At 34.6% G+C, this 16,330-nt stretch overlaps 1 protein-coding gene across 1 annotated transcript in view; it reads right to left on the bottom strand.

The window, feature by feature from the left end:
• LOC118187467 (FH1/FH2 domain-containing protein 3-like) overlaps window positions 1-16,330 on the bottom strand; it is a 237,732-nt gene that overhangs the window by 39,827 nt on the left and 181,575 nt on the right. The window contains exons 26-29 of the mRNA XM_085816229.1: window positions 11,477-11,808; window positions 6,822-7,256; window positions 3,016-3,150; window positions 982-1,140 (exon numbers count right to left, since the gene is read on the bottom strand). Of these exons, the coding sequence (XP_085672355.1) occupies window positions 982-1,140; window positions 3,016-3,150; window positions 6,822-7,256; window positions 11,477-11,808 (1,061 nt within the window). The remainder of the gene's footprint in view (window positions 1-981; window positions 1,141-3,015; window positions 3,151-6,821; window positions 7,257-11,476; window positions 11,809-16,330) is intronic.

The raw sequence follows: 16,330 nt of genomic DNA, 5'->3' as shown, positions 1-16,330 counted from the left end.
CAATTTTTACAATTACAGTTTCTACCCTAAAACAAGCAGTTCGGCCAACGGGAAAGACGGCAGACGTTTCAGTGCGCAAAACTGAAAGTTTGCTTTTGGTCCAACTCGGTAAAATGACACTGAAGGGGCAAAAACTGACTTAGTTCACTAGTCTGCTAAGTTTGAAATGTAAACAAATATGACTGCCAGTTAGGCTTAGCCGTACTTAAACACCTTCTAAATTGTTCATAATTCTACAGCTATTGCATGCAGATTAACAAAGGCATAAAAACCTTAAATGGAACATAAAAACAACATAATGCAATCACTTTTAAAGCAAAAAATGCACAATTTCCCAGCAAATAAGCATTAAAAAAAAAAAAAAAACTGAGGTCACAGAAAGTCGAATAACAGAAAGGGTTTATTCTCTGTCTCTCTTTCTATATATATATATATATACTTTTGATGCTGCTGGTTGCAACCAAAAAGGGAACTGCACAACTACATATTATAGCAGTGCTATATACAAAATTTCAACATTCTGAGGCTACTCATTTTTGAGTAATGCGAGATATATACACAGAATATGAGATATATACGTACGAACAGACGTTACGAAAAAAACTCTTCTGAATCCCTTTTAAAGCAATTTTACAATGCGTTTTGGAAAAAAGAGACATTTATTCTGTCCTTACGTATAGATGTTACGCAAAAACATCGTTAAATTGCATTCGATTGCAGTCAAAATGGATATTTTCGTTGAAATACGATACCCGAAATTTTCCGCGATCACAATACTTCCTTTACTTCTACACAAGGAAAGTAAAAAGAACATTAAAAAAACTTTTCTTCTCAACAAATAAAAAATTGAACGAAAAGTAGCAGAAATAATGAACCAATTCCCAAAAATTTATTTTAGTCATCCGATTTCATAAGGAACAATTTACTGGAAAAAGAATTTAAATAAAATGCAATTAAAAGTAAGCGGTTGTAAATTTATACCTCAATGCCTTCTCTATTCATAATGGTGGTGTCCATTTTCAAAATAGCTGCCTTGATAGCGCCCTTCGGAGGTAGTTTTGTCATGCCGATGTTTATTGCATTTGAGCGCTTTGTGTCCAAAACTATTAGCTCACTCCTTTTGCCACCTTCTTGAACTTTCTGCATTAAAAAATCACACAAATCTTCATTAAGGATTTATTAAACATGTCATATATTTTATATTTTAGGGTCAATGCAGGCTTAATTAACATGAGTGAAAAAAGTAAGAGCACAAAAAAACTTGGAGACAAAAAATATGTTATTTTGAAGCGAAAGAAAAACTTCTTTCATAAAAATAATAATAATGGTTTTTTATTGCTGTTTATATTATTATATATTTATTACATTATTTACAATTCATTTAAACTAAATTTTCTTCTTTCCTTCGCCATAAATGTATGCTGATAATAAACAAAGTTACAGACGAATTTTACGTATAATGTCTACATTTATTATTTAATTAATAATATATGATTAGATTTTCCATAAAGAATAAAACATGTCAGAGAGATTTATTTTCATTGCTTTCCGAAGCATTTTATTTTGGCTTTTGGGAATGTTTTAGAACTTTTCAACTGTATTCCAAACATATAATCAAACACATAATAAACATATAATTATTTTATATAAAGTAATTCTTATTTGCTGATATCTAGTTCATCTTTAGGAAAACTTCACGAATAAAGATTAGATGCCTTTAGGGATGAAACTTAGGGTTACAGCCGAAAACATCGCGGACGAAAACGTCACGGGGAAAACAACGCAAGGCGAAAAACGTCGTGCTACAAAACATCGCAGTTCTAAAACATCGTGGCACAAAATGTCGTCGAAAATAAAGCGGTTCGAAAACTTCGCAGTTTAAAAACATCGTCGTCAAAAATATCGTGGTAAAAAATAAAGTATCTACAAATCATCGCATGACGATAACATCGCAGACATGATTTTTTCAGGTTTTAATAATTGTAAATGGTTATTCCCATAATGATTTGTGAGCACAAGATGGAAAAAAGGATAATTTTTACTTTCATATTTTTTTGTTAACTAATAAATTTTTGCTGAGAAAATAAGAAGGAAACTTAAGCATAAAAAATGAATGCAACTTAATAGAATAATAACTTAATAGAATTAAATTAATAGAATTTTAAACCAACCTAGTTAACTAACAAAGGCCATTAATAAATCATTTTTATTAATGGCATTTTATAAATTACCAGTAAAAACTTAAATATTAATTTTAAGTTTTTACTGGTAATTTTTCATTAAAAGTGTAATCTATAAATTGCATTTAATTTTCTATACTTAAGTTTCCTTCTTACTTTTTCAGCAAAAATTTATTAGTTAGTAAAAAAAATGTGAAAGTAAAAATTATCCTTCTTTACATCTTGCTCTCACAAATCATTATGGGAATAACCATAAATCCTGAAAAAAGCATATCTGCGATGTTATCGTCATGGATTATTTGTAGATACTTTATTTTTTATCGCGATATTTTCGACGGCGATGCTTTTAAACTGCAAAGTTTTTGAACCGCTTTATTTTTGATGACAATGTTTTGTACCACGATGTTTTAGAACTGCGATTTTTCTCCACGACGCTTTCGTCCGCGATGTTATCGGCGGACACCGAAACTTAGATGTAATCCACATCCCTCTTAAGCTAGAAGCTTACGAGGCTCTGCACTGTTTTCTATAAAGTTGCGTAGGTACTTAAACATTCCACAAACAAGCCCTCTGCAGGAGATCAATGGATCAAGTTAATCCAAATTATGCACTGCACATATTTCTTGCAGCATTAATTTCGTCTCTCGCAACTAAAATTTTGCTCCGCTTAACTATGTAATTAAAATTAGAGAGAGTGCAAGGAGAATTTAATAAGTAATAATAGATATTTCGTTTAATAAGTTATTTGAAAAAATAAGGCGTACTCTTTTCTGGTATTTGACTAAATTTACAAGAAATGCGTTTTGTTTGTATGCAAGCAATGCAAATACCATACCTTGCTCATAATATCTTTAGCCTTGTTTTCAAAAAGGTTTTCAAGTCTTTTCACGTCCAATTCTACCGGCTTCAACTCGTCCCAAATAGTTCTCTTTTTACCGGATCTTTCCAATAGCATTGGCTCTTCTTTCACCTGCAGCAAAAAGGATTTTACTGATAAGTAACATATCAAAGAAATTTCAGTGCCATATACATTTAAAAATATAAGATTTAAAAAGCGTTTTCCGGTTATCCCCTGAAAAATTATTTTTTACCACAGTTGTAAGAAACTATATAAAGTTATAATTTTTCAACAGCTACTTCTCGTATAGTTCTCTAGTTTTTAGGCATTACCAAATTTGTTAAACTTTCGAGTATTCAAAGCAAAATGTGTGTGTTGTTTTATGATGGCAAGCACTGGTTAATTAGAAACTCGTGTAACTTAATAAAAGTTAAGAGTATCTATTCGTCTACTGCATTTTACAGTCTTTTCAAAGCTGGGAACAGGAAAAATCAGTTATGTTCGCCGTCGAATGTGAACTTAAAACTTCCTGGTTGCAAGATGGAAGTGCTTCCAATTGCACCATGAAAACACGCGGTACGGAAGGAGAAAATTCCTTGCAAAAAGTCTTACAAAATTTCCTGAATTATAATTAAATTAAATTAAATTAAAAATGAGGTGCTATGTACTGTGGCTAGCGGTGCTCTCTGCTGTATCTTTGCTGCATGGGGGCACTGAAAATACTGTCGAACCGAAAGAGAGGTTGGTAATGGGATAAAGGGTTAAGACACCTTTATATTCACTTCCCAGGATAATTTGCCTAAAATAACCTTTTCACATTTGTTTTGTCCCTTGTTAAGCTGCTGTGGCAGCGGAGTAGAAGGGCTGTTCTCCATCAAAATTGGGACGGAAATGAGCAAACTCATATTCTCACCGAGAAGGTGCTTAAGGTTTCGATCAACGACAAGTTTTATGCTCTACCTTTCGAGCGCAATAAATTCTTTTGACCTAGTCGAAATTCATGTCAAGATATAGAGAGCCACAGGTATAGAATTACCAGTGCACCTACCAAGCCACAATTTTTTACATGAAAATCAAATTCGGCACCATCACAACTTATAAAACCACTCTGGTATCGGTAACATTTTACACAGCTGTGATGTCATTTTAGGCATGTGAGATCTAATGTCAAAATTAGATTGAGTATCCTAAAGTGATCCTAAGAAACAATTCTAACATTGATGACATGTGAGGTAGCAACGGAATTCCGATTTTAAATAAGCTATACTAAATCTGAGTTACACCAAACACTGAGAAAATTATCTTGATATAGATGAAATGATAAATCAAGTTAAGATTACGTGACAGAGAGAATACATGACATTTCCATGTATTTCTCTCTATCATGTAATCTTAACTTAGTTCAGTCATGTATCCTTAGAGATTTACCGGTATATGATTTTTTCTTTGGTGAAGCTTACGTCCACTTAAATAACAGCATGGTATTGATGTCACAACGAAAGTGTAAGCAATGTCATCGTGCAATCGTATGTTTTTGTATTTTCTTTACTAGAAGACTAGCGGTATTACAAAATATTATCAATTTCGAAGGAGTCAGGAAACGGCGTTCTTTTCAAAATTATTCTGGGAATATTTTTGCTGCTTGACAAAGCGGACATTTGTTTTCTGAATTTCTTAAAATATATAATTTCCTGTAAAACAAAGTTAAAATAGTGTTGATTTTTGCCTAATTTTATTCAAGACATTGGATTACTATATGGTACCTCTCCGATAAATTTTATAACGAAGGCAGTAGATATCAATAGACTGTGTCAATTTTATATAAGCATGAGAAACGTCCAGTTAGGCATAAACGAAATGAAACCTGTACAAAGTAAAATCTAGTCAACAAAATAATTTCTAGATGGAAAATGGTAGAGCTAATAATTCAAACATAGATGCTCCGCGACTTAGATGGGACTGATAAATTCAGAATCGTAAATATGAAAAATCTAAAATATATTTAACAGAGTCTACTCTAAATGAGTACTAACCAACTAAAAATCATGGCCTAGCTTGAAATGAATTAAATACACTCCTTCTTTCATATTTTCTTAAATTAACACATCTAATTAGCAATTTGAGTCATAATACAGGGAAGACCCAATCCTCCTAGTCCCACTGGACCATATGATTATAAAGGGTCGACCCCCACAAAACCAAAACGATGGCAACCAGCGATCAGCGATTCCTCCTTTAATCTGGGCAGCAAAAAGAAAAATAAAAAGAAGTGATTTTAACCAACATATATGAACATTAAAACTGGGTCCCCAAAGCCCGAGCCCCGAGTAAAATAACAAAAGAAAATCAAAATAATTACTTCAGCAATTATACCATACTCATCAATAAAGGAATTGCTGATCAACGACACAAAAGAAAAGGAGAGAGAAAAATAAGCTAATTAACTAAAAATAATTGGGGGTTAGTTAACGAGCTAAAAATAAGGAAGAGACATACAAAACAACGAAGCACAACAACAAACATTCAAAAATCCAAAAATAATTAAAAACCTCACAGACAAACAGAGTGGCGGAAACTCTCAAGAAACATTCATTTTCGGAACAGGCACAGGCGGTCCAAAGCCATCGAGGAATTCCCAATTTAAATAACCTGCAGAAGGTCAAACCGAATTTGCTACAGTATTGCTTTAATAACATATTATTTGTATAATCATAATTCTATTTAAACAACTAATTTATTTCAAAAATTTACTTTAATAGGCCTACCACTGTCTAAATTCAAATGTATTAGTTATCTTTAATAATCATAGAAAAGAAGCTCCAGGACTGCCAATAACCAAAACTGGTAAAATTTAAGTAGCATATTTAGCAATTCGAGTATCCGTTTTTCGATTTTTGATGAGGACACAAAGGATTTTTCACTTTTTCCGTTCCAAAAGTATCTAAAAGTCTCTATAATAGTGCCCGATGTTACAATGCTTGTGATCGATGGTACAATATTACTTGGATTTAACCTGATGGGCCTCATCCCTTTTTTCCAATAGCCCTTGCAGTACAAAGGAGTGTGAAAAATTAAAGAATTCCTCCCATGTGTCCTTATGTTAAAGCAGCTATGAACTAGAAAATTTATTTCTGCCATTCGATTCTTGGTGAAAGTACTGTTAATTTTTCGCTTTCCCCATTCAAAAGAAACATAATAAAATTTACAAGCTTACCTTAAACATACTCATAATACCTTAAAGACTCACATTAATTTATAGTCAGAGAATGCTATTCAACGCAATGCCCATTTTTATAATAAAATGTTGGAAACCTCTTGCATAGATCATTCTTTGATTCAATGCTGAAAGTGAGTGAGCGATTAGTGACTCATAATTACTGCATTAAGCTACGGGAACATTTATCTAAAGGTGTGAAGCACTGAACTTCATCACTCATTGGCAAAAAGGCTATAGTAAAAATGATCGTCCCCTTTCACTCTCTTCTAACTACTAGCTTTGTATCAGCAGGTAGAATTTGTTTTTACAGTGATGCCAACACATACAGCTGTGGGCGAAGATAATTCAGTTTAACTGTAACTCATATCCTATTCGTGTATTTCCTTGCAGAAGTGCCCCTCTTGGATGCACTGAGTGTTTCATACGTAGTGTAAGTTGAAAGCCTGTAAATGACCAAAGATTCAGAATTTGAAGTACTGTTTTCGCTGAATGAATATCACCTTCGCATCATCGTCAGATCGAAAAAAAAATTTTTTTTATTCCAAATATTTTATTTCAATACCGTTAAATATAGTTGATATATTACCTCCTTCCAAAACAGCTTGACTGTCTTAACCGATTTGCTGTACTTTGGTTCATTTTGTTTATTTGCTTGATTTGCGGTAGGCACATTTCTTCTAACCCACGGTGGTGGAGTAGGCCCACTCCTGTTTAATCCCATTGCTGGAGCTGCTGGAGGAGGAGGTAGCCCACCTAGGCCTGGAGGTGGCGGCGGAGGTGGAGGTCCTCCCATTCCGGGAGGGGGAGGTGGAGGAGGAGCATTACCAGGCATAGGTGGAGGCGGTGGGGCTCCTGGGAATGGAGCAGCATTAACAGGTCGCATGAGAATGCTAACATCGTCTTCATCCCCTAAATCGGTGAAATCGAGATCATTAATTCGTAGAGGGCGTCTCATCGTTTGCATCAATTGATCCCATTGTAATTCTTTGACGCCACTTGCTGATTTTCTTAGTTCCTGACCCTGTGGACAGAAAGAGAAATTAGCAAGATTTTCAGTTGTTTAGAATACAGATAGATATAAACGCATTTAAGAGTAAAACGTAGATATTTTTCCAGTGAATCTTTTAAGATTTCTCGTGAAATTCCAGTAAATTAAGAAAGCTTTTAAAGTCTAAATAAATTTTGTTTTCTTCTGTAACCATTGTGAAGGAAAATATCAACGGTATTATGTAATTATATCGTTATACAAATTTTATAAGTTCATTCCCAACTTTCAATTATTTCAAATGAAATCTGAATATTATGTAATAAAACATGGTACTATTCGGTTTTGAGGGCCGTAAAAAATCGCCAAACTATTGTTGATGCCAGTGCTGCCAAAAATAATTGCGGCAACCCTAACGCAATAAAGGAAGTATAATAGTAAATAACTATCTAAAAGATTGATGTTTTAATTTAGATGAAAGTTTAATTTCATATAATACTTTTTATTATTATAATTTATATAAAAAAGGTTGAACATGACTGAAATGAAGCATACGAGTAAGTAACTATTTCAGATCAATATTATAATTTATATAAAAATTGATAAACATAACTGAATAGATGCCTGCATCGCTATTTCGCTACCGAGTTATCGCTAAAGCATAGTTTCATCTCTTTGGTTGTTCAAACATAATTTTCTATAATGAATGATGCCTTTTCTTTGAAAAAATTCTCGGTAAAGTGCAGAATCGCCCACGTGTTTGTTTTCGCTTTTTACAAGGTTAAAAACAATTGGATTTTTGTCAATTTTCTTTTACCTTTTAAGTGAAAATAGATCGCTGTGTACATAGATAAAGCCAAGGGTGTGCGCATTGCCATTTTTGTGCAATTCCGGGATTTTTTTTAAGTGAAAATAGGTCGATGTGCACATGGATACGGAGTATGTGCAATTCTTATAAATGCGTCAAGCAGTGGGTGATTCTGCTTTTTCCCCAAAATTCTATTGCCGACTATTCGTCATGGGCAATTCCCAAGTTGTTAAATCCATAGGATATTAAAAAAGGATTTAAAATCAAAAAAGGATTTAAAAATTAAACTAGTATTTCAATGGCATCTTAAGAAATATAGAACTATATAAACTTACGCAATCTGAAATCAGCGCGTACGCTAGATTTGACGCGCTGTTTAAATGGGCGCGTTTGCTAGATTTGGCGCTTTTGCCCATTCATTTTCGCTGCAATTTTTTACGGTCCTTAAAACGGAATAGCACCTAAAATATTATTTCTTTTTTTACTGCATAGATTGAATTGATTGAATGCAAACATATATCCTAACATACATTCAATGTAATTAAGACACAATAACACGCCGAACAAATACTAATTCAGAAGTCAAACAACAAAAATCAGCGTTATATTTTCAAATTTTCACAGGACTAGTTTCGATGGTTTTCCCGAACCATCATCGTCAGCTTCAAAAGCACAAATGAACGAGATAGGATATAATGATCAGATACGATAAGAATGCCTGGACAGAAAATAAGCTAGTGGCGCCATCTGTTGATGAAACCAGAAATAAAACATAATTTCTAAGGAATTATGAGTCCTATGAATTATGAGAATTATTAGTCCTGTGAAAATTTGAAAATATAACGCTGATTTTTGTTGTTTAACTTCTGAATTAATACATTCAATGTGTTAAAGAGCTCAGCTGGAAATTCTCATGGATAATAGAAGAAAATTTTAATGTGCCTTTCAGGCATTATTAATGAATGAACTAAATTCTAGGAATCGTTTGAATGTTGTTTAGCAGTTTATAGTGTTCCGTAGAATTTATAAGGATCTTAAATTTTACTAACGTTTATTTTATTTCAAAACTTTACTGTCCTCTCTTATTTTCCACTTCCGGCCAGAATAAACGCGTTAGTCGGTTTGGTTTATGCAAATTGTGCTTGCAAACTCTTACGTATTTAAGTTGTGACATTTCGCCAAGTGGAGAGAGAGAGTGGTCCTTCTAGCCATTTTATTTCACGCCTGCTTTCAAGTCAGTTGCTGTCCGCCGTTAAAGCCAATTATTTAGTCATCTTTATATTGAAGACGAACTGTAGTTTCCCCGCAGTTTGCGTACTACAAACATAAGAAAACTAAAAGGCCAATCTTAGTGTTACTAGCTGTATAAAGTATTCGAGTTTAAATCATGAAGATCAAAGGGTAGTTAAACCCTTCCTTTTCTTGTCATCTCTTCTACAGGTTTGAAGAAGATAGTTTAAGTAAACTCACTCTTCTATTCAGAATACTTACATGTTTCCAAAACAGATAAGAAGAAGTAGTAGTCGTGATAAATTAACTCAGAAATTTTAAATTATCAGTTATTATTATCTTGTAGCATCACTGTATTTCAGGATATAGATATATAAATTTATCATTCACATCAGTTTTATCAGCATTTTATTTATTTTTTTCTAAATTGCTGGTCACTTAATAGTAACATTATCAGCATGTAAGGATATAGTAGTGCTGCGAATCAAGCAAAGTTTGGAGCTTCATTAGTTTTAGATACCTAAATTATCAACATGTCAACAAAAGAAAATTATATAAACTCATAATGGAAGCAATTTCTTGATTCCCTTTATTTTAATAATGCCATGAACATTATTACCATAAAAGTAAAACAAACTTTTCATTAAATACATGCTAATCAGTAAATGGAAAATGCCGATATTTTTTTACCTTAAGCGAAATTTTCTATGATACGTTTCTTTGATTAATGAATAGTTCTCATTTAAATGCAGCTTTCACTATGTAAATGATTATTAATATATAAATAATGTTTTGTAAATTGCCAGTAGTAGTTTCAGCGAATATGTTCCCAATTAGTAAGCAATCCACAGTAAAACCTGATACACTATTGAAGAAGGTATTCCATTTTTCATCATCTTTATCTTTGTATTTATATATATATAAGCGGCTTAAGTGTTTCCCGTGCAGTGCAGTGCGTGACGAACATTATGAGAAAGCTAAGCCGGAAAAATTTAAAATACAAGAGCACGTGCATTTAACTTTTAATAAATAAATTTAACATCTATTATATATAATAGAATTCGGAAATATGCAACCGGCAACCATGAAAAAACAAATAAAATGAAATAAATAAATATCTTTATTATATGCGGCTTAAGTGTCTGTTTGTCGCCGATAGTTTATGGGTTGCTTGCGTAACTGTACTAGCCAATGGGGTGAAGTTGCCACGGCACAGGGTTGCCTTTTTAATTGAGACGTAGACAATTTCCTGTAAAACTTCCTTTTGCTATGACCGTCCATAAGTCTCAGGGCCAAATGCTTAAGCGTGTTGGCATTTTTTTACCTGAGCCTGCATTTGGACGTTGCCTGTTCAAAAGTTCGTGTAAGAACGGACGTAAAATTAAAAATAATGGAAGGTCCGTCCTCTCCAAGGCGAGCTTAAAAATGATGGAAAGATCTAAACAAAAAATGTTGTTACAAAGAGATCTTTGACATGTGAATTGGATTATTTAATTATGGCAAAGCACACAAGGGCTATCTGCCTAAAGGGAGGGATGCCTTCGTACATTTTATTATTTAAATCACCTTTATTTGTTGAGCTAGCAGTGGCTCTTAAGGAATGTACCGCCAGTGGTTTCCTTCATTGCACTTTACTTTAAGCAATTAAGCAAGTTGTGGAAATTATTTTGATTAATTGATAGATCACGCTAGCGTTGCGTGTTAACGCGACATGCCTTCTGAATTTTCAGGGACTCTCCACCGGCAGTTCGATAGATGGATGTTTGATGCTTCGCACACTATTTGATTAGGAACACTTCGGTTCCTATTTGAAAGATTTCGATTATGAAAGAATATAGATTTGTTTGTCAACTGAACCACCATGTTTTGATCAATGATCTGTAAATATTGTACATATTAAAAGTTACATTTTAAAGTGATTGATGTGGACTTATAGATCTTAGAATATTTTGAAACACAAGTAGAAGGGGGAAACCCCGTGAGGCAGTAAGCAAAGGGGCGTACTCGCCGCCTGCCCTGGGTAATTCAGTTTGAATTAGCAGACATTACTTTGCACAAACCATTTTAATTGCAATTTATAATATCTAGAACAGTCGTCATTTCGTACGACCACCGGGCTTTCTAGTTTTTTAATAAATGGTTAACTTTTTAATCATATATGAAGTTTTAAATTAATGCTATACTGAATTGACATAATTAAATATTTGCAAACTCATACCAGGGGCGATTTTTGTTCTGCTCGAGTTGCACCAGATCCTGCCAAACCTTCTTTAGCTCTGTTGACGAGCCCTGGACTTGTACCAAATCTTGATTTCGGGGGTTCCGGAGCTGCTGGTGTCTTCTCGGGTGCTGTGAATTTATTCTGGCTGCCATCTCTCCTTAGCTGAAATTTAGGCTGCGCCGGTTCTTCAGGATTCACAGATTTCTGTCCCCATGCGGTATTATTGGTTTTGGGTGGTTCTATAGGTGGGCTGTAAGGCACAGGACTTCTGTTCTGTTGGCCGAAGAAAGGCTTCGGCACGGCGGGCGGTGGCGTGGAAGGAACGGAAGCTAGAAGAGGCAAGACATGTATTTTCTAATTGTTTAATCACTTTTGTAGGTTGTAAGAATTATGTTAATTTTATTAGCAGTTAAATTTTGAGTTAAGCTTCTTTCCTGTCAAATTTTTAACTTCAACTTACTACTTCCGTCCAGAACGTAGTTTTAGAATCCCGTCTGAATACATAATGAGGAGGAGCGGTATTTAAAGAGCGAAGTTCTTGGGTCTTAGCGAGAGAGTTACCAGGTATTCTGTCTGCACGTGTCCGCCTTTTTAGGCTTCTCTCTCGTAAACTATTATTATGCTCGGCTGTACTTAGGCCCTTGATAGCTTCGCAGTCAATTAGCGTTAAGGGGCCAACTCAGTCAGAATCTTGATAGCTTCGGCTATATCTCTTTAGTTTAGATTAGTTTTAGCTTACTTCTTAGCCTCTTAATTTCAAGCCCGAGTGTTGGCTTTTATTGTACACTCCAAGACGGAGTTCTGTTAAATTTTATTTGAATAATAAAGGGTTATTTACCCTTCCATCTTGTTGTTTCTTGTCACACGAACTCAAGCGATTATTCGCTTATCAGTGCTTAAGATTCTTCACGTTCAACAGCAACTTAGCCTTTACAAAGTGGAGAACTCTACAAGGTAAATATTTTATATAAGCATCACATTTAAGGCTGAAGTTCTTCTAACACACGTAAATTTCACGATATATGCAGTAGTGCTCGCATATTCACTTGTAATATGCTCCGAAACTTACCGCAGATACATGAAATCGTATGTAATAACTAACTCCATATAAAGTAGAATATTTGCTGAACGTACTTAATTACATTTAAAATTTAATTGATAAATTATGCAAGTGGCATCAACATTAATGAATGCAGTAATAAAACATTCTATATGCAACAATACATTGCATACTGTAGTACTATAATGTGTTGTACATTAGACTTCTGGTGTTTATGAAAATTAGTGATTCTGGCATTTTAACATTATAAAAAGTACTTTTTTATCAGTAAAAGAGAAGAAATCTATGTATATACCGGGTGGCCATAATTAAACTGCTAGTGCGATCTATTCGCGAGAATGACTCCACATTTTGTAGGAAGATTAAGCAGGATGGGGGACGAAGGACGCGAAAAAAAAATTAGTTCCAAAAGTCACCGCTAGGGGAATATTTGGCGCTGTGTAATAGAAAATAGAGTGTTAACAAATGCAAATTAATACGGAGTAAAATTTATCGTAGGTCTATTCTATGAGAACATTACCCCGACAGGACCGGAAACCTGTTCTGTTACCGGAGAGAAATATCGCCACATGTTGAACAGCTTTGTCATTCCGGCACTTCAGCAAAGACAATGCCTGGGGGAAATCATTTTCATGCAAGATGGACCCCCTCCACACTTTACTGTACGGACGGGTGCAACAGATGCTACAACAGAAATTCACAACAGAATCATTAGCCGCTACTTTCCAACTGCATGGCCATTTCGGTCGCCTGATCTTACCCCATGCGACTTCTGGCTATGGCGTTACCTAAAGTCTAAGGTCTATCAAGGAGTGGTCCAGGACCTGGCTACGTTGAAGGATAAATTATCACAAACTGTACGGGAGATTCCTGCAGACATGTTACTTTCTGCTGTTGTGCATACTGTGCACAGAATGCAATATGTGGTCCACAACAACGGCAGCCACATTGAACCTCATTTGAATGCAAAATAAAAGGTAATTTCTGTATTGATTTGCATTTGTTAACACTCTATTTTCTATTACACAGCGTCAAATATTCCCCTAGCGGTGATTTTGGAACTAATTTTTTTTTTTCGCGTAATCCTTCGTCCCCCGTCTTGTTTAATCTTCCTACAAAATGTGGCGTCATTCTCGCAAATAGATCTCGCTACAGAACGCTGTGAGCACTGTCAGTTTAATTATGGCCACCCGTTATATATATATGTATTATAAGGTATTTCTTCGTAGCATGCCATCGTGGTGTAGTGGTCAGCACACTCAGCGCGTATTCGAGAAATCCGTGGTTCAAGTCCCGGCGAAGACACTGCTCATTTTTCATTTCTCCAGCATCGAAATAACTTAATATCTCTACAATATAAGGTAAAAAATACGCAAATAAAAATTATAAGTCAAATTAAAAATAGTCCTTAGTTCCTCCTCTGTGTTCTAAAAATCGAAAAATCGTAATAACGTTTCTGGACTGTCTCATTTCTAGATCAATCCATCTTGTATGGCTTGCATAACATTTATGACATAGGTAAAGAAAAAATGATTCATTCAATTAGTACTAAAGCAATGATAGGGTACTAATCGTTTTCTAACATTTATAGCATCAATTCTCACACGCGTTACGTATTTGGGATAAATATGAGTTTTAAGACCTATCAAACTGAGGAAAACGTTTCTAGTAAGAATAAGATGAATTGCTGAAGGCAAGAGTGTGGTAGGGTCATGATAGAATATCAAGACCTAGACAAAATTCGAACACGATTCTAGATTTAAGGATTGTCTATGTAATGACAATGGACGTTGATGCATAATTAAATGTATGCACTGCATATATGAAAATGAGAACATTCTCTGTATGTCGTAATTCTGTGCATTAATTACGAGAACATAATTCATATTATGTATCAAATGTTTTTACTATTGCTGTATTACTATTATATACACGGTGTCCAGAATTAAAGAATCCTACTTCAAAGTTGCCTACACGCGAAACCGGTCATCAGAAAATAAAAGTTTTGTGGAGGACTTAATGAAGGGATGGAAATGTCTTTCAGAGAAACAAAAATTAGTTACAAATAACATCAACAAACGGCATTTTAAATTGAAAAACCTGTAGTAAGAATGTAAATATTTGTCATGCAGCAGTTATAAAATCTAGAAATATCCGTTGAGATTTTGTTTTCAATGTGCTTGCTGCTCACAATGACGATAAGTTTACGAGGTCGAGCTGTTTTCCAAAACAATAATTCCACGGTAGCTGTTCTACGAAAATTTCGGACTTTGAAATGGATTCGAAGGGGGTCCAATAAATGTTGAAAACATTCGGAAAATGATAATACAATTTGAAGAAAAGGATCTTTTTCTGTTTGTCCTGCAAGAGGAAGAAAACCATTTCTGCAGCAGCACTACATGTGGTAGAGGAAAGAGCTTCGGACTTTTTAGGTTAGTACCAGTGTTCGGTGTGTAGTAGAGGCATTGAATAGGCCATATTCAGCTGCCCATATGATACCTATAATATCCTCCGATATTATCCTTACAAATTTTCACTGGCGCAGCGGTTGCATTCACATGATTTTAACGCTTGACTCCGGTATTCATTTCAATTTCTTGCACGCTAAGGTCGATTCAGAATAAATAGCCTTGGTATATCATCTGAACAGACGAAACGCGTTTTCAATAGACGGTGCAGTGAATACTCACAACTGCCTAATTTGGCAAGCAGGAAATCCATTCCCTTTACAGGTTCCTTTGCATTTGTTTTTAAACGTTATTTTACAGAGGATCATGTCATCAGCCGGCACTTTTGTAATGTATAACCTCCCGATTCCTGGCTTTAGGGGTATTTGAAACATATGCCAAGTCGTGATAATCCAAGAACTTGATGTTCAAACTAACACTTTATGCCACGAGTTCAACATTTCCCAGCACACACTTCAGTCAGATGTGGAACATGCCGTCTTGCGATTTCAGACGTAGCTGAAAATGATGGCCATCATGTAGAACATGTTTTGTTGTAATGAAATTTGTTGTAAAACTATTGTAAAGGTGGGGCTAAATGTGTAATTTATTAATACAGTGTCCTCTGGTGGTGATGTTTGTAATTAATGTTTCTTCGCTGAGAGCCATTCCCATCCCTTCATCAAAACCACCACAAAATTTCACAGATTTTTAATTGCTACTTTCTCCTGTACACAGCTTTGAAATAGAACTTTTTTACTTCTAGACACCCTTTATTTTTTGACTTTTCTGTATTTGATATTAGAACTGTATAACTGCTTTTGATGCTTTGTATATATTAGGGTATATTTTGTACTAAAGTCTTAATAAAGAATTTGATAGGGCAAACACATCTGTCCAGGCAAAGAGAAGTCTATATTCTACATTAATTTAGCCATCATTAAAATCTCAAATTTTTAAGATTTCTAACTTGTTTTTGCCAATTAACTTTACCGGTGACACCTCTATTAAGAAATCAGAACCGTTTCTTCCATTTCTTGTTGCACTTGGGAGAACAGTAGTTCTGTCACGTCTTAACACGTTGAGCGCCACACGCATTTCTTAGGCAATCCCGTTCAGGCCACGCGCGCCGCTTAAAAGCGCTGGTATTGTAGGGTCAGGAGTAATGGCCAGAAAAAAGACTAAGAGATTGTCACATTTTGTAATAGCAGTAATGGAGATCCGTTTTTATATTTACCGTGTTTCAATAAAATCCATTAGTCCTGTAATGAATCAAAATTAAGTAAATTTTAAATAAATTTTCTGTAATTCCATAAAACAGTGTAAATTTTATAGTTATATATC

Source organism: Stegodyphus dumicola, chromosome 4 (assembly GCF_044657685.1).
Source record: "Stegodyphus dumicola isolate Sdum_Otavi_A_Nest chromosome 4, ASM4465768v1".
NCBI lineage: Eukaryota > Metazoa > Arthropoda > Arachnida > Araneae > Eresidae > Stegodyphus > Stegodyphus dumicola.
Note: the sequence above shows the minus strand (reverse complement) of the source record. Positions and strands in the feature narration are given on the sequence as shown.